This window comes from Cryptomeria japonica, chromosome 10, assembly GCF_030272615.1.
Source record: "Cryptomeria japonica chromosome 10, Sugi_1.0, whole genome shotgun sequence".
In the NCBI taxonomy this organism is placed as follows: domain Eukaryota; kingdom Viridiplantae; phylum Streptophyta; class Pinopsida; order Cupressales; family Cupressaceae; genus Cryptomeria; species Cryptomeria japonica.
Genome location: NC_081414.1, coordinates 7,429,393 through 7,454,668, shown reverse-complemented (window position 1 = coordinate 7,454,668; position 25,276 = coordinate 7,429,393). Strand labels below are relative to the sequence as shown.

Sequence of the window (25,276 nt, the reverse complement as noted above, 5' to 3'; positions counted from 1 at the left end):
TCATTTATAATATAATTGCATTCTTATTTCCAAATACATAAGTTTATTGTAACAATCAGACATTAATTGTCCTATAATTCATATATTGTTCAATGAGGGACATTACAAGTGGCATTAGAGCATTACATTTTGTGGTTATATTAAATTGTTCCTAAAACGGGACATTACATCAAACGCAATGAAAAAGTTTGCATGCATTTATGTGATTGTTACCTATCAGTCCATGTACTACACAAAAGGTTCCTTCTTCACTCAATCATAACTAGAGACCATTCAAAACCAAATAAAGCTCAATGCCTCTAAAAGAAAAATAAAGCATTTACATCATTTTACCTACCTACACTAAAGAAAAAGCACCCTTTGGTTAATGATAATCTAGTACATTCGTGCACCATAAGCCTACATTCTTATCCACTGAGACTACCCCAAGTAATGGTATTTGCAATGGTTTCCCCTTTTCCGAGTGCAAACATCTACTTCTACTTTCATTTGGTACAACTTGTGCCCTATAATGGGGTTTGCAACATGAATAAGAATAAATGAGCAATTTATTGTTGTGAGGAAAATATATATGTGTACAATAATCGTTTGAGGAAATCAACTGACTACCCAACCAATCACCTTATGTTAATAATAATAGTCATAATTACTATTATTGACATATTTATACCATGACGTAATTTTACAATGATTTGGAATTATTATACAATACTAATATAGTATTCAAACAATCTCTCCCTTATTAATTTTTCTCAAGAGGACAAATCTACAAAGCCTGAAAAGCTTTGAACTACACCGCTGCAAAATATTTAGTAAGATGTCAACACATTGCTCTTAAATGGAACGATACTAGAGACGAATATTTTTTTGTTGGTCATGATCGTGGATTTAAAGGAATTGAACCTTGATGTGTTTAGTGAAGAAAATACAAGCACTTATACTGAGAGGAGCGGGGGGGCAGGGGGTGAATCAATATGCAAAAAAAATTCAATTATTTAAACTTTAGCAATCACAGAGCAATAATCACAAGTAAGATCCAGCAATGAACACAAGATGCACACACTATTTTATTTGGAAACCCTTGCAGGAGAAAACCATGGCAAAATATTGCTTTTATAAATATCTCCTTACAAGCTTTGTAAGCACCAACCCATAGGAGACGCCAATCCCATCCACTGACCACCAACTCAGCAAGAGATGCCGATCTCTTTGAATGAGAAGCACCAACCTCCCAATCTTACAAAATAGAAGGCATCATAATAAAATATTTGGATCTGCTCATAAGTCGCCTTCAATAACTGCTCACAACATCCAAAAATCTGCAAAATGTCATTACTTAGATCAGCAATAGAATCTAAAATGAGTGCTCTTAAATCCGAAACATATCTTCACAAAAATTCTGCTCCAAAATGTCTGAAATTCTGAATTCATTTCATAAATCTGCTCTTCTTCTGCTGTAGATTTGCTCTTAAAGTAGGACTGATATTCAATGAATTGATGTTCAAATGACCCTCAAAACACTTGAAATGTGCCCTTTGATCATTAACGAAAATCAACCAAGGAAAATGCAATCATCTAATGCAAGACAGAAACCTCTTGTTACTCAAACCTCATCAAAATGAACATCCAAACATAACAAAGACTCTCTGTTCACAAATTTACTTTGATTGCACCTAAGAAACATAAACAAATTTGCATGTATAAATATTACGAACTTGGCCTCTCACAGCCTCTCACTCTACATAACAAAATTACCCTAGTCTCTCCATGCTCTCTACACACACGACTCTTCACCCTCTCTCTGAAAAGCCACACCTTATTGGCCAATTCTTCTCTTCTTCAATCTGGCCGCTACCACACTCTCTCATTTGCAGCCCACCTCTTTGTTGTCGGGAAAATTAGTATTTTTTAGTAAGTGTTTAGGGGTCGGCGGTTGGTCAACAGTTGCTGACAAAAGATGTATCAGACAAAAGATGTATTTATGAAAAGAAGCATCTAATTATTATGTAAGAGCAGCAACTCCTTTATTAGACAAAAGATGTATTTATGAAACAAAGCATCTAGTTATTATGTAAGAGCAACAACTGACCTTGTTAAGATGAAGCAATTTATGTTAAAGATCAAGTTATACTTAATTATGGTGACAGCATATGAAATTAAGGATTAAAGAATATTAAACAATAAAACAATTTAAATTGTCTTGACCCTTTAATTTGTTGCATCTATACCAAGGACAAATTGATGTTATGAAGAGGCACATTATGTCTTTTAATAAAGCTTCCAACCATGTATTAATAAGAGATATGTGGGACATAAAGAAGGCAAGCTTCTCATTGAAATATCACATGAAATAAAACACTGCACTTGATTAGAATGAAGATAAGATTTGGGTTTAACAAAAGGATATGTCCTTTTACGAAGATATCTCTCTTCTAAAAGATGCATCCTTTCATGTGACAAAATAAGATATATGGAATGTATAAAAAAAGATGAGTAGGAAAAGATGGATGAATAGATTTAAAAAGATAATATCAGTCTAGTTGCAAAAAGATTTTAGAAGGGGACATAATTAAGTGTGTTATGTGATGATCATCATACAAACACACAAGGAAGAGCCACGATTGTTTTGAAAAGACATAGCTATTCAAAGAGATGTATCTCTCAACAAGAGACATGCAAATGTAAAAGGGAGTTTGTGGAATGTGAAGGAAGTGTGTGTCGAAGTATAGATAAATCAAATTGATGTAAAGAGAATATAGTAGAAGATTAGTCAAAGGCAGATTTTGTGCAGAGGATCTAAGAGAAAAATTAGAGTGAGGTATTAGAGAAGACTTTTAAAGCATATTGGAGCATACTTTGCTGATTGTCTGACTCTTAGTGTACTTGATACTTTTAGGTTTTCAAAATATCTGTCATGCCGTAGGGCAGGCATGTAGACATTCATGTGCAGATTCTAATCCTTGAAATTGATTTCTCCTCTTTATACCAACAAATGATGTGCAAGCTCATACTGGATGTGAACTTTTGTTTTTGAAAACCTCAGATCTCTGATGACTGATGGCATGCAACCTGAACATTTTCTTCTTCTTTTTTTCCTTTTTATTTGAGAATCTGTCTTTCCTCATAAAAATCACCTGCCCTAGCTACACCTTAGTAGATTTTGTTTTTTTACTTTGAAAATATTGCTTTATCGTTCCTGCAGTGTCCCTTTCTATATATCTATTGCAAATTTTAACCGGGACAAGATTCCCTTCTTCACAGCTCTTATAACTTTAACATTTCTAAACAATTTTCAATGGTGCGCTCTATACTCAATTGTAGACCACCTTTGATGCCTCATCAAGATTTCAGAAATTTTTCATCATATGAATTTGAAAGCTCAATTTTATCAATCCTATGAAGACAAGTACAGAAGGACAAAAACATTGATGAAATTAAATAAAAAAACCATTCTGCACAAAAAGAACATCATTAAGATTGAATTTAACATGATACAGAAAAAAAAATTGTACGGGTACAAGTTCAACCTGTTATTCCTTTGCAAGCAATAATTACATCTTCCATTGACTTTAAAGAACGATAGCTAAATACAACACAATACATTCAAGAATAAGGAAGGAGCATTTTTTGGCCAAACACACCCCTGTTCAACTAATCCAATGCAGATAAAGGTTTATATCAGACAGTTTATGTATTTGTGATGGCCCTTGACTAGATTACAAATACAGAGGACGTCAACTAATAGCAAGAAGGTATAAACATCATGGCAACTAAGAACAATTAAAATATTTCAGCAGCATTCCTAATTCAAACATTCTTAATATGCTATCATAATGGATAATGATATACATTAACATATTTAATAATATATTATATTTCACTAACATTACATAATGATATATTTAATAATGCAAGACAAAGATCCTTAGAGATCGAGCATAATAGGACGCAACATGAGAAGTTGCGATCTGCATAAATAGATTGGTTAAGAATAATGATAACCTACACAACAGATGCGATCTGTCATAAAAAGGCAGGTATGTATTGTAACGGTGTAACCCTTTGATAGAAAGGAATGTGTATATAGATTGAGATTCGATCAAACAGGCATCATAACCATCGAATAAGAATAACACAGCATTCACTTCCGAGTAGAATCAACAATCACTTCAGCATACACAAGAGAAACTGATTCATCCCAATCGAATAACAAGCAATCAATTAAATACATTAGACAGTGGGTTCGAGCAAACATAACTCCATTCATTCCCAGCGAATCAGTTCAAGGAGATTATAAGGATAATCTTCAACCATCAGCATTCAATCACAGCAAACAGGCAATTTTGCAATTCGAGTCAATAAGGAGATTAGGAGGAAGATCACCAGCATCAGCAAGTTGAAGATCACATTCATTTTGTCATAACCCCTCTTTAGACATTGGATTATTGTGATTAAATAAATACGATAATTAAAACATTTATTAAATAACATCTAATAATATTAGAAAAATCGTCTCATTTATGAGACTTCACGATTTTCCTCTAAGGTTGAAAGAGGACAAGTAGGGACTTACGCAATATCGGTTTGAGTGGAGATGATGGGTAGTTTGATAATAGTCATCAGTTATGGTTAGTAGCGATTAAGGAATAATATCGATTATCATAAGGAAGGAGTTAACAGTATCACCAATGTAAATTTATTAAATAATAATATACTAAGAGGAAATAAATCATTAAATATGGATTAATTAAATAGGGTTAACATTAATAAATAATTAAAATATTAATAGATTTAATACATATAAAATAATAAAGGAAAAGTATTATCAAACAAATGATTAAATTGGTAATACATTTGATATATTAAATAATAATGGAAAGTATTATAAAGTAAATGGTTAAAATGTTAATGGGTCTAATAAAGTAAATGATATTATAAGTGAATGGTATTATAAAGTAAACGATTAAAATACCATAAAGAATATAAAAAAACAAAGAAATATATTTAATACTAAAGACTACCCCCCCTACCCCGCACGAAGTGATGCTAAAGACTATCCTTGCATCCCTTCACGTGGAAAGGGACCCGTGGAGGGATGCAACCTTTCCCCTCCACGGGATATATAAAAAGGGGAGTTCATTTGCGGCACTGGAGGTGGCAGAATAGACGGGGAATATGCAGTGATCTTTACGAGGAAGAAGACACCATACATAATAATCAATATACTAGGTGATAAGGAATTAGAAGCTCCCCTCAATACAAATCCTCACCCCAATAATCAAAGGAACCGCAGAATGTAACCCATGATTGGTAAGGTGATAGAGAGTAGCAACTTCTTTGGTTGGAGATTTTCTTAATGGGCAGCCGACTCCATTAAGAAGTTATCGGACTTTTCAATGATACGAATTACCGAATAAGCATGCATAGTCATGACATTGAAGAGTAGTGCACTTATCATTATCAATGGCAGAGATGTATAAATCAAAGATGCGGGATAATATACTCAGCAATCCATATGAAAGTAGCGACCTGACTGTATCAGATTTGCTAAGATATCTACAGCGACTATAGTAGAGTATTAACACCATTTGCTGGCAGTTTATTATCAGCATAAAACAGCAATTATAATGAGTAATCAAATAATGCAAACATTAAAATGGTGCGATGTTTGGTTAAGGATGATAACCACCAATGGAAGGGCTCGATCCATAACCAGGAATTAATAAGTAAAAATGTTTTGTCTATGAGATACATTGTCCAAAGAAAGGGTACGATCAGATGGAGAGTTACGTGCATTTATCAAAAGAGATGTCCCTAAGAGAATCAACCCTTGTGGGAAGTATAAAATGGAGAAGGGGAAACGGGGGAGGAACGGAATATATATTGATGATATTCCCACTATGGAGTACTCACGGAGCAGCAAGGAGTTATTCTTAGAAGCATAAGGGAAGTTGATACCATATCAGATATGGCTTCTTAAAAATAGTGTGCATATATTTAATTATATCGCAGGATTTTAGAAGCATTAATCAGGAGCAACATTTTCAGATCTGCAGACATCATGGATCCTATCAGTCTTAGCATTTCTCCCATTGTCCAAATAGAGAATCTTATCAAAGATAAGTTCTACCCTCCAAACTATTCTTAAAATTTTAAGCTAAATATCATAATTAAATGTCATCAGTTTAGATAAATTTTATATTACAATTCTCATATTGAGTTGGAATTTTTGTCTCAGGACTAAATTACGGCAAATCCTAAAAGGGGACATTACACATTTCCAGCCAGTGTATAAATATATATATATATTCAATTCACTTCCAGCAAATCGAATCAAGGAGGGTACTCAACACATTCTTAGTGAATGTTGAAACTAGATCAAGGACATTCTCAGTGAATCTTGAGACTTGGTCAAGCATACTCTTAGTGAATGTTGAGACTAGATCAAGGACATTCTTAGTGAATGTTGAGATTCCTAGAAAGAAATTAAGGCAGAGATTCTATATCTCTGACGATTTATTCAACAAGGAGCAAAACCGGAAGAGGAGACATTACAGTATTGCAGGTGTATATGATTTGCATGGATGTGCTGATGAGCTACAATATACATGTCTTATCAAAATTTATCCTACAGAAAACTTGGTGCATTATAAAAGTCAATGGAAACAAATGTCTGACATAAATGTACAAAAAAGAAAAGAAAAGAAAACAAGTTTTCAATATAACCAAACCTGGATCGCCCACCAACAAGAAGTGGGACTCTCCGCGAACCTTTGTTCCAGAAGCATCTGCATGTTGCACACCTCCAATTAAAGTCAACATAACTGCAATAATAAGAATTTAAAATCACTTCTGGCAGCAGGTGAAACACACTTCAAATCCTTAATCTAGAAATAGCTAGCGTACTTCATTTCTACAACTAAAGCTAATACAGTACACAAGTTATTGCACTCAGATAATCTGAAAGTGAACATTTCCTAGTTCACGAGCACATTCAACATATTATCAATTTCAAAAAGCCACCAAAACATGTTAATTTCTCATTTAACAAGGCTGCAGGCTCACCTGATCGGTGGCATTCTCAAATAAGCAATTAAAGTCATAGCTATGGAGGTTTAATCAGAATGTTGATAACAATCCTCCTCACAGACCAACTACTGGCATGTACATTTGCACTTTCTAAAGACAGCACTTAAAGAACTAATGCCCTCACTTTATGTTTTGCAGAAATGACACACTTATTGCTTTGGTGTTGTAGTTAGCAGCCAGATTTAAACCTCTTTCATTTATGTATTCCTGCTTATATTTTGTAACTCTTTCCTTTACTGTTAATTTCTTTAGCCAGTGAGGTCTCCATAATCCCTGCTTATCTCTCTATGTGTTTTATAGTAAGTATTTAAAATTTTAATATAGTTTTCCCTTTATCAACCAAAAAAGAAAAAGTCCACAGTAAAATTAAACCCTACATGATTAGGTACCCCATACTCATAATCATATTTACATTCAGACATCTGAGAATATTGCCATGCTACTTTATTTTTTGTAAAAGATAAAAATCATGTTTACATATAGGAAAGTGATATTTACAAAAGCTACAATCCTCAATCAGAAAAAAATTGAGTACAGGGCAGGATGAGAGCAGTATACATTGTTACAAAACCTGGAAATAAGATCATTTTCCATGGCAGTACTAAAAGAGAAAGCATATATACACTTTCAATTTTAATAGAGATTTCAAAGATAGAGGAGAAAAGCTCCAACTTAATAGCTAACCACTGGGTTCCTAGTAGCATTAGCATTGCTTCCAGACTATATTTATGTTACTAAAAATCAAAACAAACGAATTTCCACAAATTTTTGATAGCTCTTAAATCCACAAAAAAAAGACACATTGATACCACAAACATTTTTACCTGCAAGCTTTACCGTAAATAGCCCATACACTTGTGGACAAATGCCCTGTAAAATAATATTTCTTCCTGCAAACAAAGATTGAAGGCAATTAGTTTGAAACCATAAAGAAACATAAAATATTGTTGTCAAGCGTAAAAAAAAGCAGTAAGTCCTCTCTTCTCAATTCAGGTATGTGTGATATTAAAACATCTAGTCCAAGGGATTCAACACTACATATATTATGCAAAAAAAAGTACAGAAGTACAAATGATTGTGTTTTGTACCAAATATGGCATTGGCGAAGATTATGTAAGAAACCACTTCCAATATATGTACTGGGCAATAATAAATAACAGTTTGGGTGCATGTGCTTTGTAAGTCATCTCATGAGCTGATTAGAATAAAAGCATTTATCCCACATATATGGGGAAGTAATAATTTTCTTATTTGAGTGCCATTTATTGTGGTGCCAAGGCAAGAGAAAGCCATCTTGAGAATATTATATTTGGAGCTGCTGTTATTTTAAAGGATTGCTCCTTCAAAGCAACCACCGAACATTACTACAAATTCATTATCTTGCTTATGATCTCTATTACATTTGTGAAATTGTCTTCATTGTTTGCAATATGTGGATCTATTATTGCCTATTATATTCTGCATGATCTTCATTTACATTTGCATATTCCTTGCAAGTGGTACCAAAGCTCTTTCTTCAATATCATGTGCAATAATCAACCAACTTCTTCACTGCAACATACACGGCAGCAACAATTATAGGCAATTTGCAATCTCTTTTCCATGACACTCTGCATAAAAGCATCTGCAACATGCTAATACCGTATGCAGCAATGCATGCAAGCCCCAACCACTTAACTCACAGAAGTATATGGGTTACAATTGAATCAATAACTCACTGTGACAAGTACCTCAAGAAAGCCTGATTAGCTGGATCTAAGGGAATTTAACCTATGAAAAAGATCAATGCCACCACACATTTGTTGTAGAAGCTTATGTTTTACCACAAATTATACAGTGAGCTGTTGATGGGAAATAAATTCACAGTTAAATTACCATTACCAGCTACACGGGCAAGAAAATTGTAGGTAACCAGACAGCAGTACTCAATCAAACAACCTCTGACATGGGTAAGATTTGACACTAAGCCCCCTAAGCAGGCACAGTATTTTGGGACCCAATTACTCAGTATAGAGTTCAGCAGTTCCAGACTTACATTTGTTGTTTCCCAAAGGATTTTCCTACCGCACTAACACGAGCTAATGCATGGGAGCAAGACAAGCCACTAAAAAGATTTCAATCGTTAATATTTTTTCAATTTTAAAAAAGCATGCAAACCTTAAAAAGAAAAAAAAAAAATTGGCATTGTGAATGACCTACCTGTTGTGCGTTGCACACGCTCCTTGTCGCCGACAGGGTCCCCCTCTTTTTGTCTTTTCGCCTCCGCCCTGTTGAGTTCTGCGCAGGGTGTCTCGCGTCCTTTTAAGCATGTCTGTAATCCGTCCAATAGATGATGATGTCATGAGCGGAAGCCTGGGAATCCGCAAGATGAGTTTAACATTCGGGCGTTAAAATTGCAAGGGATCATTTATACTTGTAAGATCGCCTAAGTTACGTAAGGAATGGCATAAGCTTGCAAAATCCCCCAAATAAAAAATGAAACGTCTAAAGGTCGTAGAAGGACCCAAAGTGCCGATTTTCGCCAAAGGATATAGAGGGGAGAAAAAATTGTTTAAGTGTCAAAAGTTTGCAAAATGGCTGAAAATCCTGATTTTCGCCAATAAAGGGGTAAATTGCAAAGAGTTTTTAAAGTTTTCAAGACCTCCCAAAATCCCGAAATTTGCATTAGAAGGCTTAAAGTGTGAAACGTTGAAAGTTTGCGAAAACCCCAAAAACTCCAAAGTTCGCTGTCTAAGGCAAGAATGTCAAATGTTTTAAAAGAATTTCCAAAATACTCTAAATCTCCGAACTTTGCAAACCTCCTCCAAACCCCAAAATCGCATTCCAAGGGTAAACCACGCAGTATAAAGTTTGCAAACACTCTCAAATCGCCGCGTTTCAACTAAAAGGTAAAATCGCTATTTTTGTTAATGTTTAAAAAAGCAATAGAAACTCTGAAATTTACATTCCAAGAGGAAATCACGATTTTCGACAAAGTTAAAAAAGAAACTCCAAATGCCGAAGTTCGCGCTATAAGGTAAACTGTGGAAAGGAGTAGAGTTTGCAAGATCCAAATCGCCAAAGTTTGCATAAACCCCTCAAACCCCGAAATCGCGCCTAGAAGTAAAATCGCGATTTTTTTGGGTAAGTGTTAAAAGTTAAAAGGTTTTCAAACTCTCCAAAAACGCCGAAGTTCGCATAGGGTTAAGTTAGTGCGAAGTTTATAATCCTTGCAACGCCACAAACCCATTCTCATCGTGCAAAAAGAAGATCGCGATTTTAAAAGTTTGCATGAAACCCTCCCCCATTCTCCGAAAATCGCCAGAAAAGGCGTAAATGTTAAAGTATAAAGCCTGCAAAAGCTCTTCAAACCTTCGAAATCACGATCCAAAGGTAAATCGCAAGGTTAGAGTTTGAACGAGGAGCAGGTCTTCGCCCAAGTTTCACGCCATAGGGCAAAATCGCGAAGTTAATAATTTGCAAACCTCCCTCATTCTCTGAAATTCGACATAAAGGGGGTTAAGTGTTGAAATTTTAAAGTTTGCAAACCTGTCTAGAATCCTGAAGGTTGGCAAAATCATTGAGTTTGAGGTTAAATAGTTTGTTGAAAAACAAAAATGCCCAAGACGCCATAGAGGAGGAAAAACGCAGAAGTTAAAGTTTGAAAACATTGCAATAACCCCGAAGTTTACCACTAAAATTGCAAAGTAAGAGCTTGCAACAGGAGTCAAAATTGCAAACTTAGGCGAAATAAGAAATAGGGAGTTAATCGTTAAAATTTGAAATTGCAGAAACCCTCCCATTCCAAATTTGCAAGTTGTGCATTTGTCTTTTCAAAAGCATAGGGCATAAGAGGGGCATTTTCAAATTTCAAAAGAAATCATTCCTGCAGGCCAGATTGTGTGGATAGACACCATTTATTTCGCCAGGTAAGTTTGCTTTGTCTCTCTTAGAACCCTTTAAAATATATGCAAAATTGGATAGATATGTTTGTGCAAAATTGATCAAATGATTAAATCCTTAAACCGCATCTTTTCCCGTTTGAAAGGCATCAAGCAAAGCAATTGAAATGAGAATCTGTTCCTAAGAGTTAACCAAAAATGCATTTTCAGACTTAGGGAATATTTAAAACTCATCCATTTTTGAAAATTGATCTTAAAATGTCTAAGTGCAAATTTAGCTGTCGAAATCGCCCAAGTCCTTGAACCGCAGCCGAATAAGAAATTTTTTTAGAGAGCTTAGTAATGTTCATGTCTAAATCAATCAAGCTCTTTAGCTGAAGTATCGTGCTTTCTTCAAAATTCGGTTTTCAATTAATCCTTGTATGCTAACGTATCCCTTTTATCTAACCCGTTTTGTTTCCTTTATCTCGTCTCATAATCCGCATCCGGCTGTGCAGGTTAGATGCCTAAGTCTGCGGTAGAGTCCCCAAAGACACCTGGTGCAGCCAAAACGTCCCGAGCATCCAAATCAGACATCCCTCACAAAGTCGAAAAGATGAAATATCAATATCAGAGAGGAGGACTCAGGGAATCAAAAGTTCAAAGTATATGGGAAAATGTAGGTGATACTGACCTAGGCCACATTGACATTCAAGATTTCAGAAACAAAGTATTCTCCCCTAACGCCTATGGTAGGCCTAGGCAGATGATGGAAAGTGGCATCGCCCAAGCAGCAGGATTTCCCCCGTCAGTGCAAAATTATGACCTGGTAGTAGAGGCTGCCCAACATTACCAACCAAACACCAGATTGGTGCTCCTTGAGAATATGGTCCTCGCTGACTTCACTCCTGAAGCCATTGGCGACGCGTTTGACACCCCTTCCCGAACAACCCCATAGCAATAACTATAGATCAAGCGCACGTGGCGTATGATATGAACCCTACCAAATGCAGAACATTGATAAATGAGGGGTGGTACAAGGAGAGAAGACCTCCAAGCATCAAAATTGGGAAAAAGACCCCCAGAAGTGACTTTCACAATGAGCATGGAGATATGGTCACATTGCTCAACAGGGTTATGGGACTCCCCCAATCTAACTATTTTGAAGAGTGGATGTTCTATTTTACAGAGCAGGGCTTCGCTGGGAAATCCAAGTTCAACTGGGCCCAGATCATAAGTGACAACATCCATACCCAGTTGGTAGAACTTGAGGAGAAAAAGTACTTTACCATGACATCCTATCTAGCCTATATGTTTGCCAGAAACCAGCCACTGCCAGGTTTAATCATGAAGGGTGAAATTGGGAATGGCCCAATCAGGTGAAGGTGTACGATTGTTATCCACAATTACATTATCAGGACATAGCTCAAAGGGAAAAGAACACCCTTGCCTATGCAGTTGGTCAGTATGAGCGTGTCAATGATGCCTTCACAATACACCTAGTCAGGCTGATGCAAGGACGACTACACATAAGGCTTTCAGAGAAAGCTACCATTCTAGTATAGAGGTACGGCGCCTGGTTCATCCAGTTCCCGAGATTCTCCTACATCCGAATAGCTAGTTTTGAAGGCGCTCCTTCCGCGATATCCAACTGACAAAATAGTTCTTCTGGAAGTTGCAAGGTAGGCACGTCCGGTGAACAGTTTACTCAAAGATAAGAAGCAGTCCGAATACGACTTCCCTATGATTATAGGTAACCTCGATGTCCATCTAAAGAATCCAGCTCATGCAGAAGAATCCCTTGCTGAGCTAGCCTCCTATGGCCTACAAGAACATTTCCCAAGGAAATATTTTGATCATGACAATCTGGCGAAGAGAGCCTATGGCAGGCGCTACAGAGCAAAGGAGTCAGTTAAAGATTATTGGAAGAATTGCTCTGATAACTACGAAGTCTGACGGTGCGAATATTCAAGGCTGAGTGTGCAGCAAATGCGACTCTATGAATACCGTCGGGTCCTAGATCAGCTAACGGATTCTGGAAATTGCTTACAAGTCCAGGAATTTGAGACAGTAAGACATCTCTTGATATGGTAAAAAAGGTGTATTTGCCAAAGTTTGGTTTAGTGTGGCATTATGTGAGAAGTAAAAACAAATAATTTATTTTCAAAATGTGGTTGGCATGTAGGATTCTGCAAACATCGTCTAACATCATTTTAATATTGTTGTTCATTAACTCGTAGAAAACTTATGGCACAATGATTGAGTTTTGGTTTATCAAGAGAGAGGCAATTTAGTTTAAAATTGCATAAATATTTAATCATGGCATCCAAGCTTTAAAGTAATTTAATTAAGGCAAAAAAAAAATTCATTTTGGACAACCCCCTCATAGGAGCCGCCCTATTAAAAAGGAAATTAAATTAATTTTAATTTGCTTTTGTTCTTGGTCCACTAAATGGGATGACCTCCTTGTGCTAAGCTCCCGAATTGAAAATGCATTGAAAATAAAAAATATAAACAATGCCTCTTGGCCAACCCTCCATAGGTTTGGGCTTTCTTGGGCAAGCAAAGTTTGAAAAAAAATTAAAAAAATCAAATGCTACCTTGACCAACCTAATTGAGGAGATGCAACCGTTGGTGGAAGGGTGTTTTTGGTGGATATAAATAAGGACTCATTTACGATATTCTAATCATGCATTCCACTAAATAATTTTTTCATTCAAGGCAGTTTTGAGCAGATTTATTTCAGATATGTAAGAGCAGATAAATTCAAATTTTGTGAGCAGAACCTTGAAGATTGCGTTCAGAATTTAAGAGCAGATAAATTCAGACTTTATGAGCAGAACCATTGTATTCATAATTTAAAAGCAGATTCATTATCAAACCTGTTGTGACGTTTTCACACATCGCCCCATTGCAAATGGGGACCCATGCTTTTTGCTTTTTAGGGTTTGTTTTCTAGGTCTTTTAGGGTTTTGTCAGTTGGCCTTTGCATTTTTGAGTGTTGTCGGGGAGATCAATAGGAGAGCAGGTCCTGCTTGAGTAATGTCCTGATCCTGAATTTGACTAAGTCTGGAATGTCCTGATCCTGAAATTTGACTAAGTCTGGAAACTGAAAAACCTCAAAAAACTAGATTTTGCAATATAACTCCTGGAGGTCTAAAACCACTCTCAAACATCCTGAAAGTATATATGGAATATAACTTAAAGTATCACTTATACTTAAATGTTATAATCCATAAAAAATTATCCTGTCGGAGAGTTCGAAAAGTCAAATTTCGCTCCTGTCCTTCACTGAGGACAGGAGCGCTCCTGTCCCTCTCAGGAGGACCAAGGCAAAAGCGCTCCTGTCCCTCTCCAAGGGACCAAGGCGAAAAGACTTATTTGAGCCATTCCTGGCCTTGTTTGGTCAAATTGAAACATCAAAGGCATAGTGAAGGACGAAATGAACATGATAAAGCATCCAGACTTGATCAAAAACGATGAAATGATGAAGTTTTTGCCTAGAAGGTCAAAAGTGCTCCTGTCCCTCACTGAAGGACCAGAGCGCTTTTCTTTATATGCAGAATTTTAGACCTTTTTTGGACATTAACTCTTATTCGTAGCGTGAAGTAAGATGAAATCTTCCCTAGCAAAGGAATTTCGGGGTGGAAAGTGAGACAATTTGGCTTAGAAGGCAAAAAGTGCTCTTGTCCCTCACTAAAGGACCGTAGCTTGAATTTCAAATTTACACCATTTTTGCAAGATTAAAGTGATTTTACGATTTGAAGAGGTCAAGGGAAGCATGTTTTGTCCATTGAATATAATTTAGGTGGTCTACAAAGGAGTAAATCAACCCAAGTGACAAAAAGTGCTCCTGTCCTTCACTGAAGGACCATGGCACTTTTTCAAGTTTCTCCTCTTTGTTTGATATTATATGGCAAAACTTGACTTGGATGGGAAGGACAAAGGATGTTTTATGCCTTGGACGCGATTGAAAGCTTAAAAGAACAAAGAAATACACCAAGATGCAAAAAGTGCTGTCGTCCCTCTCCAAGGGACCAGAGCGATTTTCCAAAAAGTGCTCCCGTCCCTCTCCAAGGGTCCAGAGCAATTTTCCAAGAAAGTGTTAATTTCTTGCAAAGACAAGGCAAGTTTGTGATTGAAATGAATGGGAGAGGACATGATTAGCCCATTGAAGATAATTTGGGAAGCTAGCAAAGGACGGATAAGCTTGAAGTTGAAAAAGTGCTCCTGTCCCTCACTAAAGGACCAGAGCGCTTAACATGTTATCTAGCCATTCTCTCTAATTTTGGACAAATCTAGGCCAAGGCACAAGTTTGAAATGATGTTTAAAATGCTTCGACGTGGAATTGAGATGCAAGAGTTGCAAATTTTGACGACAATTTGCAAAAGTGCTCATGTCCCTCTCCAAGGGACCAGAGCGAAATCTCCAAATATGCCCATTTACCTTGCATTTTGAAATGATATTTTTATTACCAAGACTCAAGAAGTAGTCAAATGTGATATTCTACGCCTGGAGAGTAATTTGAAGATTAATGTGATCAAGAATTTGCACAAGGGCTCAAAAGTGCTCCTGTCCCTCACTGAAGGACCAGGGCGATTTTTATGAAATCAACAACTTCCCTCCAAAATTACGCTAAGGCAAGGTTGTGCGAGATGGGGAGGGTCTTCTAAAGCATGATGAATAAAGGTTTGACTTCAAAAATTGAGAATCCTAGCCTAAAAGTGAAAAAGTGCTCTTGTCCCTCACCCAGGGTCCAAGGCGAAAATGTCCTAAGGCACGTTCCTTCTAAAGATCAAGTGAATTAAACTCAAGGCTCCAATTGAAAATGCCATTTTTGATGCCTAGATGAAGTTTTGAACGTGAAAATGAGGAATGCAAGGCCTAAAATGCAAAAAGGGCTCCTGTCCCTCTCCAAGGGACCAGAGCGAAGTCATTGACATTCTTTATTTTTGCCATATCCTAACATTAATATCCTCCAAATCGCATTAGATGCCAAATTGCTAACTTTGGAATATTTGAAAAAATTAATTAAATTGGCATTTAATTAATTAATTTTGGGCCTCAAAAAATCGAATTTCTATTATAAAGGCATTTAAAATTAATTTTTGTGAAATAAAAAAATTGAAAATGGAGCGCTTCAGGTATTATTTTTATCTATTTTATTAAGTCGGCCTCTTGTTTTTTTGCAATTTTATTTATTTTTTGGCCTATTTTGCCAAGTCTGCCTATGGGGAGATGAAATGGTGAATGCCCTATATAATAGAGGTGCTTTGATCAAATTTAATCCATCATTCATCCATTATTTCAAGTGCGATTTGGAGATCAAGAAGAGGGTGCAAAATCTGGTCTAGTTAGGGTGAATTTACCTCAAGTGTTGAAGACTAAAGGTGGTGGAGTTAATGCTTGTGAAGGCTAAAGGAGGCGCAATTTGTTCAAGAGAGGGCTTTGATCTACATTTTGCCTAGCGAAATTCATCTATTTTTACATCATTTCTTAGAGTTAATTCTCAAGACGAGGTATGGCAAAATCATCTTGACACCCTTATTCAAGGTTTGATTTTTTTTAGACATTTTTTAGAAAAGTCTAAATATTGCATGGTTAATTAGGAAATGATAACTCAAGATTTATCATGAAGTTTCCTAATTAAAATCTTGAATCTTCCTTTTAAAGTTTAATTTTTAGATTTCAAGATATATTACTAATTTTGAAATGTTGTGTAGGTATCAAGATGGCAACTCCAAAGCCCGGAGGATCTACAAGTCGGCAGGTTCTCATCAAGGACGATCAAGCAAGGACAAGGCCGACCTCCTTCAGTCTAGCATTGACAAGGACGGCCTTCTTCAGTCAAGCGTCATCAAGGGCGACTTCTCCAATCCAGCATTCCAGGGCGAGGTACATCAACATCCTGCACATCAGAGACAAAAGAAGTCGGAGCAAAGGGTTCGTTGAAGAAGCAGATAGTTCCAGATGAATTAATTAAAGCTAGCTTCTCAACAACATCAAGTTGAATATCTACCAAGTTACAAGTGTCAGACGAGGTGGCATCCTAGTCATCACTTCTCCAGTCGGATTGGTCCACCTCAGCATGTCCAGATTCAATCTACCTAACTCATGGAAGGTGGCACAAACTTCGATGTACCTACCCTGGCTATCCATTGGTGGAATTTTCCAAAGAGGACATGTGTCCAAGCAATACAATTATTTCATTGGTCGAGCATTAAATGTTATGTAATGGTTGTAACAAACCCTAATTAGGGTTTTCATTATTGAATCTTGGCCATTGATCTCAAATTGATCTTAGCCATCGAATTGTATTGTGGGCACTATATAAGCCCCGGCTCTTCATTTTGTAAAAGGGAATAGTTGGAAGCAGTTAGAAGACAGATAGAGAGTAGTTAGAAGGTGATTAGCTAGTTGATAGAATAGCAATTAGAGTAGAGTAGAGAGAGAAGGCAAAGATTGTTGCCAAGATGTTGTTGTAAAAAGACTTGTAACTTCATTGAAGAAATGGTGAAATTTATGGGTCGATTCGACAATTTGCATGGTCTCTATACTTCTCGTATTTGATTTCATGTTATTAGATGAGTGGAAGAAATGTGCTTGATTGATGGTGGAATTCGTATATCCATACTACTAGCAGTTTGTTGATTGCAGACTTGCCTTGTGTAGTCAACTGGAATCATTCAGCTTAAGCTTAACTTCAATTGTCACTTCTTCATTGATATGCATCAACCTGATGATGTCTATGCCTGCAGTGATGATTTGAACATCTTAAAGCTTTCCTTCGAAGATCGCACTAACCTTGTGGAGATGGTCTTGGGATGTCAAAACAAGACTTACTTAGAATTTCATCAAAGATCAATCATTGCTCCTACATTCCTTAGTATTAGGATTAGATTCTTTCCTCGCCCTCATCTTTTTTCCTTTTTTTTTTTCCAAATCAAAGCTAGTAAGAGCTTGTGTTCCAGCAATATTCAAAGCAAATCAGAAGTTCAGTCATCAAGTGTAAGTCCCCTTGTGATTCCAGCAAATCACATTATACCACAGAGAGCTTATCCACACGTAGAGATCCTACAACGAAGAACCTTGGAGTCATCCTGATTGATCCTTTTCCGCGATATCTTCAGCAATCAGAGGCTTTATTCAAGAGAGGATAAAGTACCCTTTAGGTATTTTATTCTGTGTTTGATAGTGTACAAAATACACGTCAACAAAACCCTATAAGCGGATTTTGTTGAAGAGTATGAACAAAACTTGAAGGTTAATTACTGCAGACTTGAAGGTAAATTATTGCAGTCATTGAGGCCAAATTATTGCAGATCTACAAGCAAAAATTATTGAAGAGTAGGACTAGATTCTGAGATCTCATACAAGAAAGAGATCAAAATTTCATCACTTTATTCTTTAGGAGGTTGGTACCTCATTTTCAAACAAATTGGTGTCTCTTTCTGAGTTGGTGTTTAGTGTGGGGATTGGTGCCTCCAATGGGTTGGTGCCTACAAAATCATCTAGAGGGGATTGGTGTCTCTTGTAGGTTGGAACCTACGAAATTCATTAGAAGCTCTCAATACAAAATCAATATTTTGTTGTGGTTTTCTCCCCCACAAGGGTTTCCACGTAAATCGTGTGTTCTTTTGTGTTCCAACTTGCTAGATCTTGCATTCGTCGTTGATTAAGCATTTTGGAGTATTGCTATTTGTTGTCATGGTTTCCTCACCTCTTTGTAAATTTCATTCTTTTGCCTCTTAGTAGTTTGAATATGATAAATCAAGCCTTAATAGCGTATATTTTCAACTTATACCACCAGAGTCCTATACTTAACCTTTTTCTAAAATGTGTCGGAATTTCATCTCGATTACAAACTTTCGTTGGAGTCTAACAATCCTTCATATACTTGTCCTAATCTCCGCTCATCTTCTTTGTAATTGTTTCAAAGTTTTAGCGGCTTGCATCCTAAGTTTGTAAAGTCATGTCGAAGTCTAACACAGTTTCCTAACCTTGTCGATATCCAGCCATCCTCATCATACTCCGAAAGTTGTCTAAAGTTTAATCTTTAAGCTTGAAATTTTCAGAAGTCTTGGCTTTGAATGATTCATTGAAGTCCGACGTCCCAACTCAAACTGTTTCTTGCTTATATTTATGTTTCATGGTCGTCAAGCCCTAGTTTAAAACAAGTTTCGTACTCTGACACGATTTTGTGACCGTGTCGAAACCCGATGATTCAAATCATACTCAATGCAAAGAAGGAGAAAGCTAAAGTGGCGAGATGCAACCAGAGCAAGAGTAAACCGCAAGAGAGTTTAGAACCAGTATCGGAACCCGTTATTCCAAGTTACCCTCCGAGTACAAGACTAATAAAGGTACGACTCGGGAGTTTAAAACAAAATAGATTATGGAGAAGTTAGAAAAGTTTGTCGGACTCCGACACTTCATCTTGGACTAAAGAGGGACCAATACAAATAAGAGGAATGTCATATAAAGCAGGAGTTATGACCAGTTTTAAAACCTTTAGTGGAGTCCAACACTTATTCATAACCAAAGGAAGAGACAGTGATAAAGAGAAAAGAGAAAAGCTTTCTTTTGGTGTTCTAAAACTTGTGGCGGAACCTGACGAGTCTACCTAATTGATTTGAAAGGCTGGCATGACACAACTCTCGACAATATTGAACATTAATTACCAGGAGCCAAAGTACGTGAGCATTGAATACATTGTTGAGCACAGACTATTAATTCATGTCACCCACTTTTAATTTTCATTCAAACAAGCAATTGGGCATTGAAGAGACATAAGCAGGAGTACAAGAGTAGCATACAAAGCCAGCACCATCGCCATTGTTGCAAAAGAGGTAAACGCCTGAAACCACCACAGAACTCATTTTCCTCGTAACGCTAGGATTCTTAAGGTTGGAAAATGAAGAATTGTTTGGAAAGGGGGAAAATTTTGCCAAAATTTTTCTGAAATTGTAAACATGAAATTCAAATATTTGGGTATGAACATTTTAATGGACTTGAGAGCATGTTGCCTGAAATTGAGGATACTAACCTAGGGTACGTAGATTTAAATGAATTTCAGAGAAGGATTGAAAACCCTAATAGACACCCCATTACTCCAAGATTTCGTAGAGAGTGGGTTGCTCGAGGCAGCTGCCTTTACGGTAGTTGTACAGTACACGGACTTAATGCTAGAATGTATCAACAGATATGACCCGGCTACCAAAGAAATCAAAACCCCAGACGATAGAGTTCTGATGACTCGACAGCACCACTATTCAAAATTGTTTTCGACTTCCAGCTAGAGATGAATATGCTCACAGGAATTTTACCTAATCATAATGCGAATTCAACACTAAAAAGGGTGTTTACAAGAATGTTATTGCCAAGGAATGGTTTGCAACACCCAGGAGGGGAAAATCACAGCTGCCCAGGACCATTCACAAATCATTATTTGAAAGGGGAGACGCCAGCATTGGATATAAATAATTTACACCTCAGCCATAAGGCTATTTATGTTTCTTGTTATTAGGACATCTGTTTATTGGCTTTTAAAGGACTCTTTTAGTTGTGTTGTAACGATTCTTTAAAAAGAATTAGTTTTCCACGAAGTTAGACAGTTACAAACTCTAAATCTTAAATATGTACGAAATGAGCTATCCAAAGGTCCGCATTTTTTTAATCCCCCTTATGCTTTGACATATTGAGTGAGAAACGATCAAAATTGGATGGTCAATATAATCTTGCTGAATCCCTAAGCTTCTCGTCTATGTGCATTGGAGTTGGATATCATTTGTGTTTTGTTGTGAATCTGTGTGAATTGATTACAATCCAGATGTTATGCTCTTTGAAGTTTAAGCATTTACATAAATAATTTTTCGTCTTCTCAAAAATTCAATTTCTATTTTGGAATCTATCAGTTAACCTATCCATACATTGGTTGTCAGTCTTTGAGTTGATACTCATGTTTGGAATTCATATGTTTATGTTGTGATAATCTTTGTATTATCAAATTGCACCCCTAAGGTTTCTTGTAATCTATAATTTCCTAGATTTCACATTTGTTGCAAAGTGATGGGCAAATGTTAGTACCTTTCCTACTTTCTGGAGAATACCCAGGTTTTATATCTGCAAAAATCGAGAAAAAAAAAATTGATTATAAAGGGAGCTGTACCTTTTCTTAAAATTCAGAGGAGAATCGCTAATTCAATAGCAATTCCTCCAACTGTTAGTCATGATTTTGCCTTCCATTTTGGGCATAGAAAGTCTTTTTCAGAGTTATTTTGGAAGGACAAATCCATTTACTAACACTATTGCATCTAATCAAGTTTTGAAAAGTAAAAGTTATATGTATATTGTTTTATCTTATGGTTGCTTCATCAACTCATTGGGTTAGTTTAATCCTAGTACTCTTATACTTTACTTCTATAATTCATAGTATTTCCAAATCCCATTTACCTAATTTAGTAATTCATGAGACTTAATATTATTTTTTTTCCTTCTTCCTCATAAAATGTTTGTACTGAAAATACAAAGACACTTGATATCAAAAACAGTGACAATAAACCAACATGTCTAAAGGAATTGTTACTACTAACCATTATATTGAGGATAATGCAATGGCATAAAATGTTTGGTAGATCAGTAAAAAGTTGACAGTTAAAGATAATGAACATGGATATTGGTATTGTTTCCAGCCTCAAAATATATAGACCTTCGGCCATTACACATTTTTAGGCATTAGATCATGTACATACTGCTTTCCATCATACCACTTTAAGACACTATAGTCACATGCACCATTTTTCTTCTCTTAACTTAAATGGTGGAAATACTTAGTGCACTCTCTTAACTAGACATGGCATATTTGCGTCTTTCCCATCACATTGACCACTTTTCTATAATCCTTCAATATTTTACGACTTATTGCAGTCTCTTTTCACAACCCAAAAATACAATTCAAATTGGGAAAATATTAATCCTTTGATGAAAACAAAACCCTATACATACCCTTCAATGGATTGTCTTTAAAATGCATCCAAAATCCCTCAAATTGCTTAATAGCTTCCTCTGAGATGTCAACTGCTAACTTCAGCTCATTCGTTCTCCTGAAAACCACATACAACATAACTATAATGCCCAAACACCTCCTAGTAGTTTAAATAGCAACAATTTAGTCAATATATGCAAAACATCTACTACAAAATGGCCACATCATGACACAAAAATTTGGTAGACCATCTAATATCTCGAGAGAAACATACCTAGACAACATGAAACACTGCTGTATAGTGATCTTCACAAACTGAGACCTCAATTTGGGCCTCCCAAATGGGGAATTAAGTGCATAAAGGCAGAATATGACAACATTTTTTATTGATAAAAACATTTATAAGATTAACCTAGGAACTCCCCAAAAATGTTAACATGAACAAACAATCATTCTGAAAACAGAAAAGAAAACATTACAAAGATAAAAAATGCATTTTATTTTTGTCCTAAAATAAACAACAGATGCATTCCCGCCACAATGGAATGACTATAAAGTTGGATATATGCATGTTTTTGGTTTTTCATTGTCTACTCATGGTTTCAATTACCACCACAATTTTCAAAAGTTTGGGCTTCAAATTAGTTGAATTTTAAAAATTGTGCCATTGTCCATTTTAAAACTTTGGATACACATAGTTTGCTTTAATAAAGAAAATATTTTACAAATTTGGGGCACTTAAACAAAAGAAATTTTAGGATTTTAGGATCTTATGTTTCTAATATTATACTTGAAATCCAAAATGGTTTTATTATATAAAAAATGAATAAAATTTTCACAACACTCAAATCTAAAACTGTGAAAATCAAATGTTTTTTGAAAGGTTTGGGGGAGTTTTGGGGTTTGGTTAAAAGCAATGAAATTACGAAAAATAGCATGCCCCATGAAAGTCCATATGGTTTTAAACGCTTTAAATTGGACTTAGTGGCAAGGACAATGCCCCACAACCCTACCATGTATCACAACAAAGAGCATGTCAAGGGCATTGACCCTGAATCCCATGAGAGGTGTTGCCCCTCAACTCCACTAGGGACACTGCACCCAGACCCCTATGAGGAACATCACCCCTCAAGGCACAACAATTGTGAGAGGTATTGCCCCTTGACCATGCTAGGGATTGTGACCCTAGATCCCTGCTCTCATTTTTATTTTCTCTCTATATCTCTATGCAATTAAAATGCCTTGATATTTTTAAAAAAAAAGCTTTTTCTCTTCTCCATTTTTATGTTTTTTTTTATTTTTTGATAATTTCATTTTTTCCCATTTTTTTCTTATACTTTTTGCTTTGTTGATTTTTTCCCCACAAGGTTTTTTGTGCTATGAAACACTCACCAAACTAGGCATCATCATGACGAACATGTTGACCTTGGATATAGCTAGTGTGGAAAAAGGAGGTGTTCAGTAAAAATCCTTGTCAAAAGCATCACAAAAAATAGCAACTGGCGACTGAAAACTAACAGTTGAGACAGATGTAATGATGTTTTACACCCTCTCTCTACTTGTTTTACAAGGCACAGCTACAAAGAATAGATTCCACGTATGCTTTTAACCAAGAAGCAAATAAGCATAACAAAATTATAACTAAATGGAATACAAAGATTCTACTTGAAAATACTAAAATTCATAATATTCAAAACATCAGTGTTCCATTTGTTCAAAGGCAAAACATCCACAATAATGTGCATATACTAGTTTGCATAAACCACATAACAAATATCCTGAAGAGATTGTTAGGGGTCAATAACACATGTTAGTTTGAAGTTGGGATGGGTGTTTATGTTTGGTTATGTTGAGTCGCCGACAGGTTCCCGTGGGGTAGTTGGTAGTTAGTGACGGTTGGCAACTTGGCCAACCATCGAGTCTATATATGATTCGGATGGAACCTCGGCCAGGATGGTATTGTATTGCCATATTCTTGAGAATTCAATAAATATATCATTCTTATGGTATAGCTGTTTATTGTTGGTACTTATGCTTTGGTATATGAATGTTCTGTTACATGAATAGTCGGTACGTGTGGGAAATCATTGTTTTATCCGTGAGTTTACCAACCTCACATTAAGGACTAAACATTTTGGCGTCGTCACCTGAACGAACCCGGAGATAACTATGGCGGCAGGCAGAAGGAATTAATGGGCCGGCCATTCAACCAGCAATTAATTGTCGTGGACAGCGACACGCACGAAGAGAGTACCGCGGAAGAGGCACAAGAGGACCAGTCGAAGGCAGACTTGGTAGAGTTGTGGGACATGTCGGTCACGCAGTACATGCAGAGGGAGGCTCAAGAGAGAGTCGTCTCTGAAGGCACAGTACGTGGTGAAATCACCGTCAGCACTCCCATCTTTGGCCTACTTGGAAGTATTCCAAGGTTACTCGCCAGAAATCTGATTGCACTTCAAGACAAAAGGGAGGAAACTACACGGGAACTCCATTGGCAACAATTACTCCAAAGGTACGAAGAGTGCAACCGTAGGGAGGAAGAGGAGAGGGAGACAAGTCGATGCCGTACCTCTGGCACTTAATGCCCCTACGGCCAAACAAAGACAAACGTACCACTGCCATCGAACGAGTAGACGAGGGAATGGTACGGAGATCTCTCCGTATAAAAGAATAGGCCAAGCGGAGGGGGCGGCTAAGGGAGGTTGCTGACTCGAAGAGCCCTGAGAAATGTAGGAGGAATCGGAGTGTGAGTCAGAGTCGTAGTCGAGAGAGACAAAGGCTATGTACGTGGAAGGAGTTGGCGGAGGTCTCCTGGAACGTGCCACTTCCAGACGTAGCGGAGGAAGATCTCTCCGACCAGGCCCTACACTCGACGTCAAGTGAAGAAGACTCTGGAGCCAAGTCACAGAGCAACCCGTCAGAGTATTCTAAACAAGGAGAGGAGGCATACGGGACCTACACGAAGAGGTCGCCAATATTTTTGAAGCAACATTATCCGGCATCAGGAATTTGTCCTTGTCAAAGGAAACCAAAATAGGAGGCTCAAATCCAAAAACCCCAGGAAGGAGGGACTATAGGAGAGAGGGTGACCAAAGCCCTGCGAACAGGGGTCCAACCAAGTCAAGAGCGTACGGTACATTCCAGACATATAATACCTTCTAGGCATATAGTAACTTCCAAGCGCTACATAAAACCCTCTAAACAAAAACAATGGCACACACCCCAGAGAAACAAAAGCTTCCAAAATTCATGGGCGACGGGTCGGAGGATCCCGTGCGACATTGTAAGACAAGCGTGACCATTTGGGAAGCAAATGGCCAGGACGACCGGGATTACTAGTTG

General features: G+C 36.8%; 1 protein-coding gene across 4 annotated transcripts in view; it reads right to left on the bottom strand.

Moving 5' to 3' along the window:
- The window catches only part of LOC131069394 (probable DNA helicase MCM9), a 278,734-nt gene that overhangs the window by 95,362 nt on the left and 158,096 nt on the right, over nucleotides 1-25,276 (bottom strand). For 2 of the 4 annotated variants that reach the window (XM_058004791.2, XM_058004789.2), the window contains exons 8-10: nucleotides 21,955-22,052; nucleotides 7,914-7,979; nucleotides 6,732-6,788 (exon numbers count right to left, since the gene is read on the bottom strand). In XM_058004791.2, coding sequence (XP_057860774.2) covers nucleotides 6,732-6,788; nucleotides 7,914-7,979; nucleotides 21,955-22,052 — 221 coding nt within the window. Of the gene's footprint in view, nucleotides 1-6,731; nucleotides 6,825-7,913; nucleotides 7,980-21,954; nucleotides 22,053-25,276 lie in introns of all 4 variants that reach the window. The other 2 variants (XM_058004790.2, XM_058004788.2) reach the window with 1 other exon arrangement.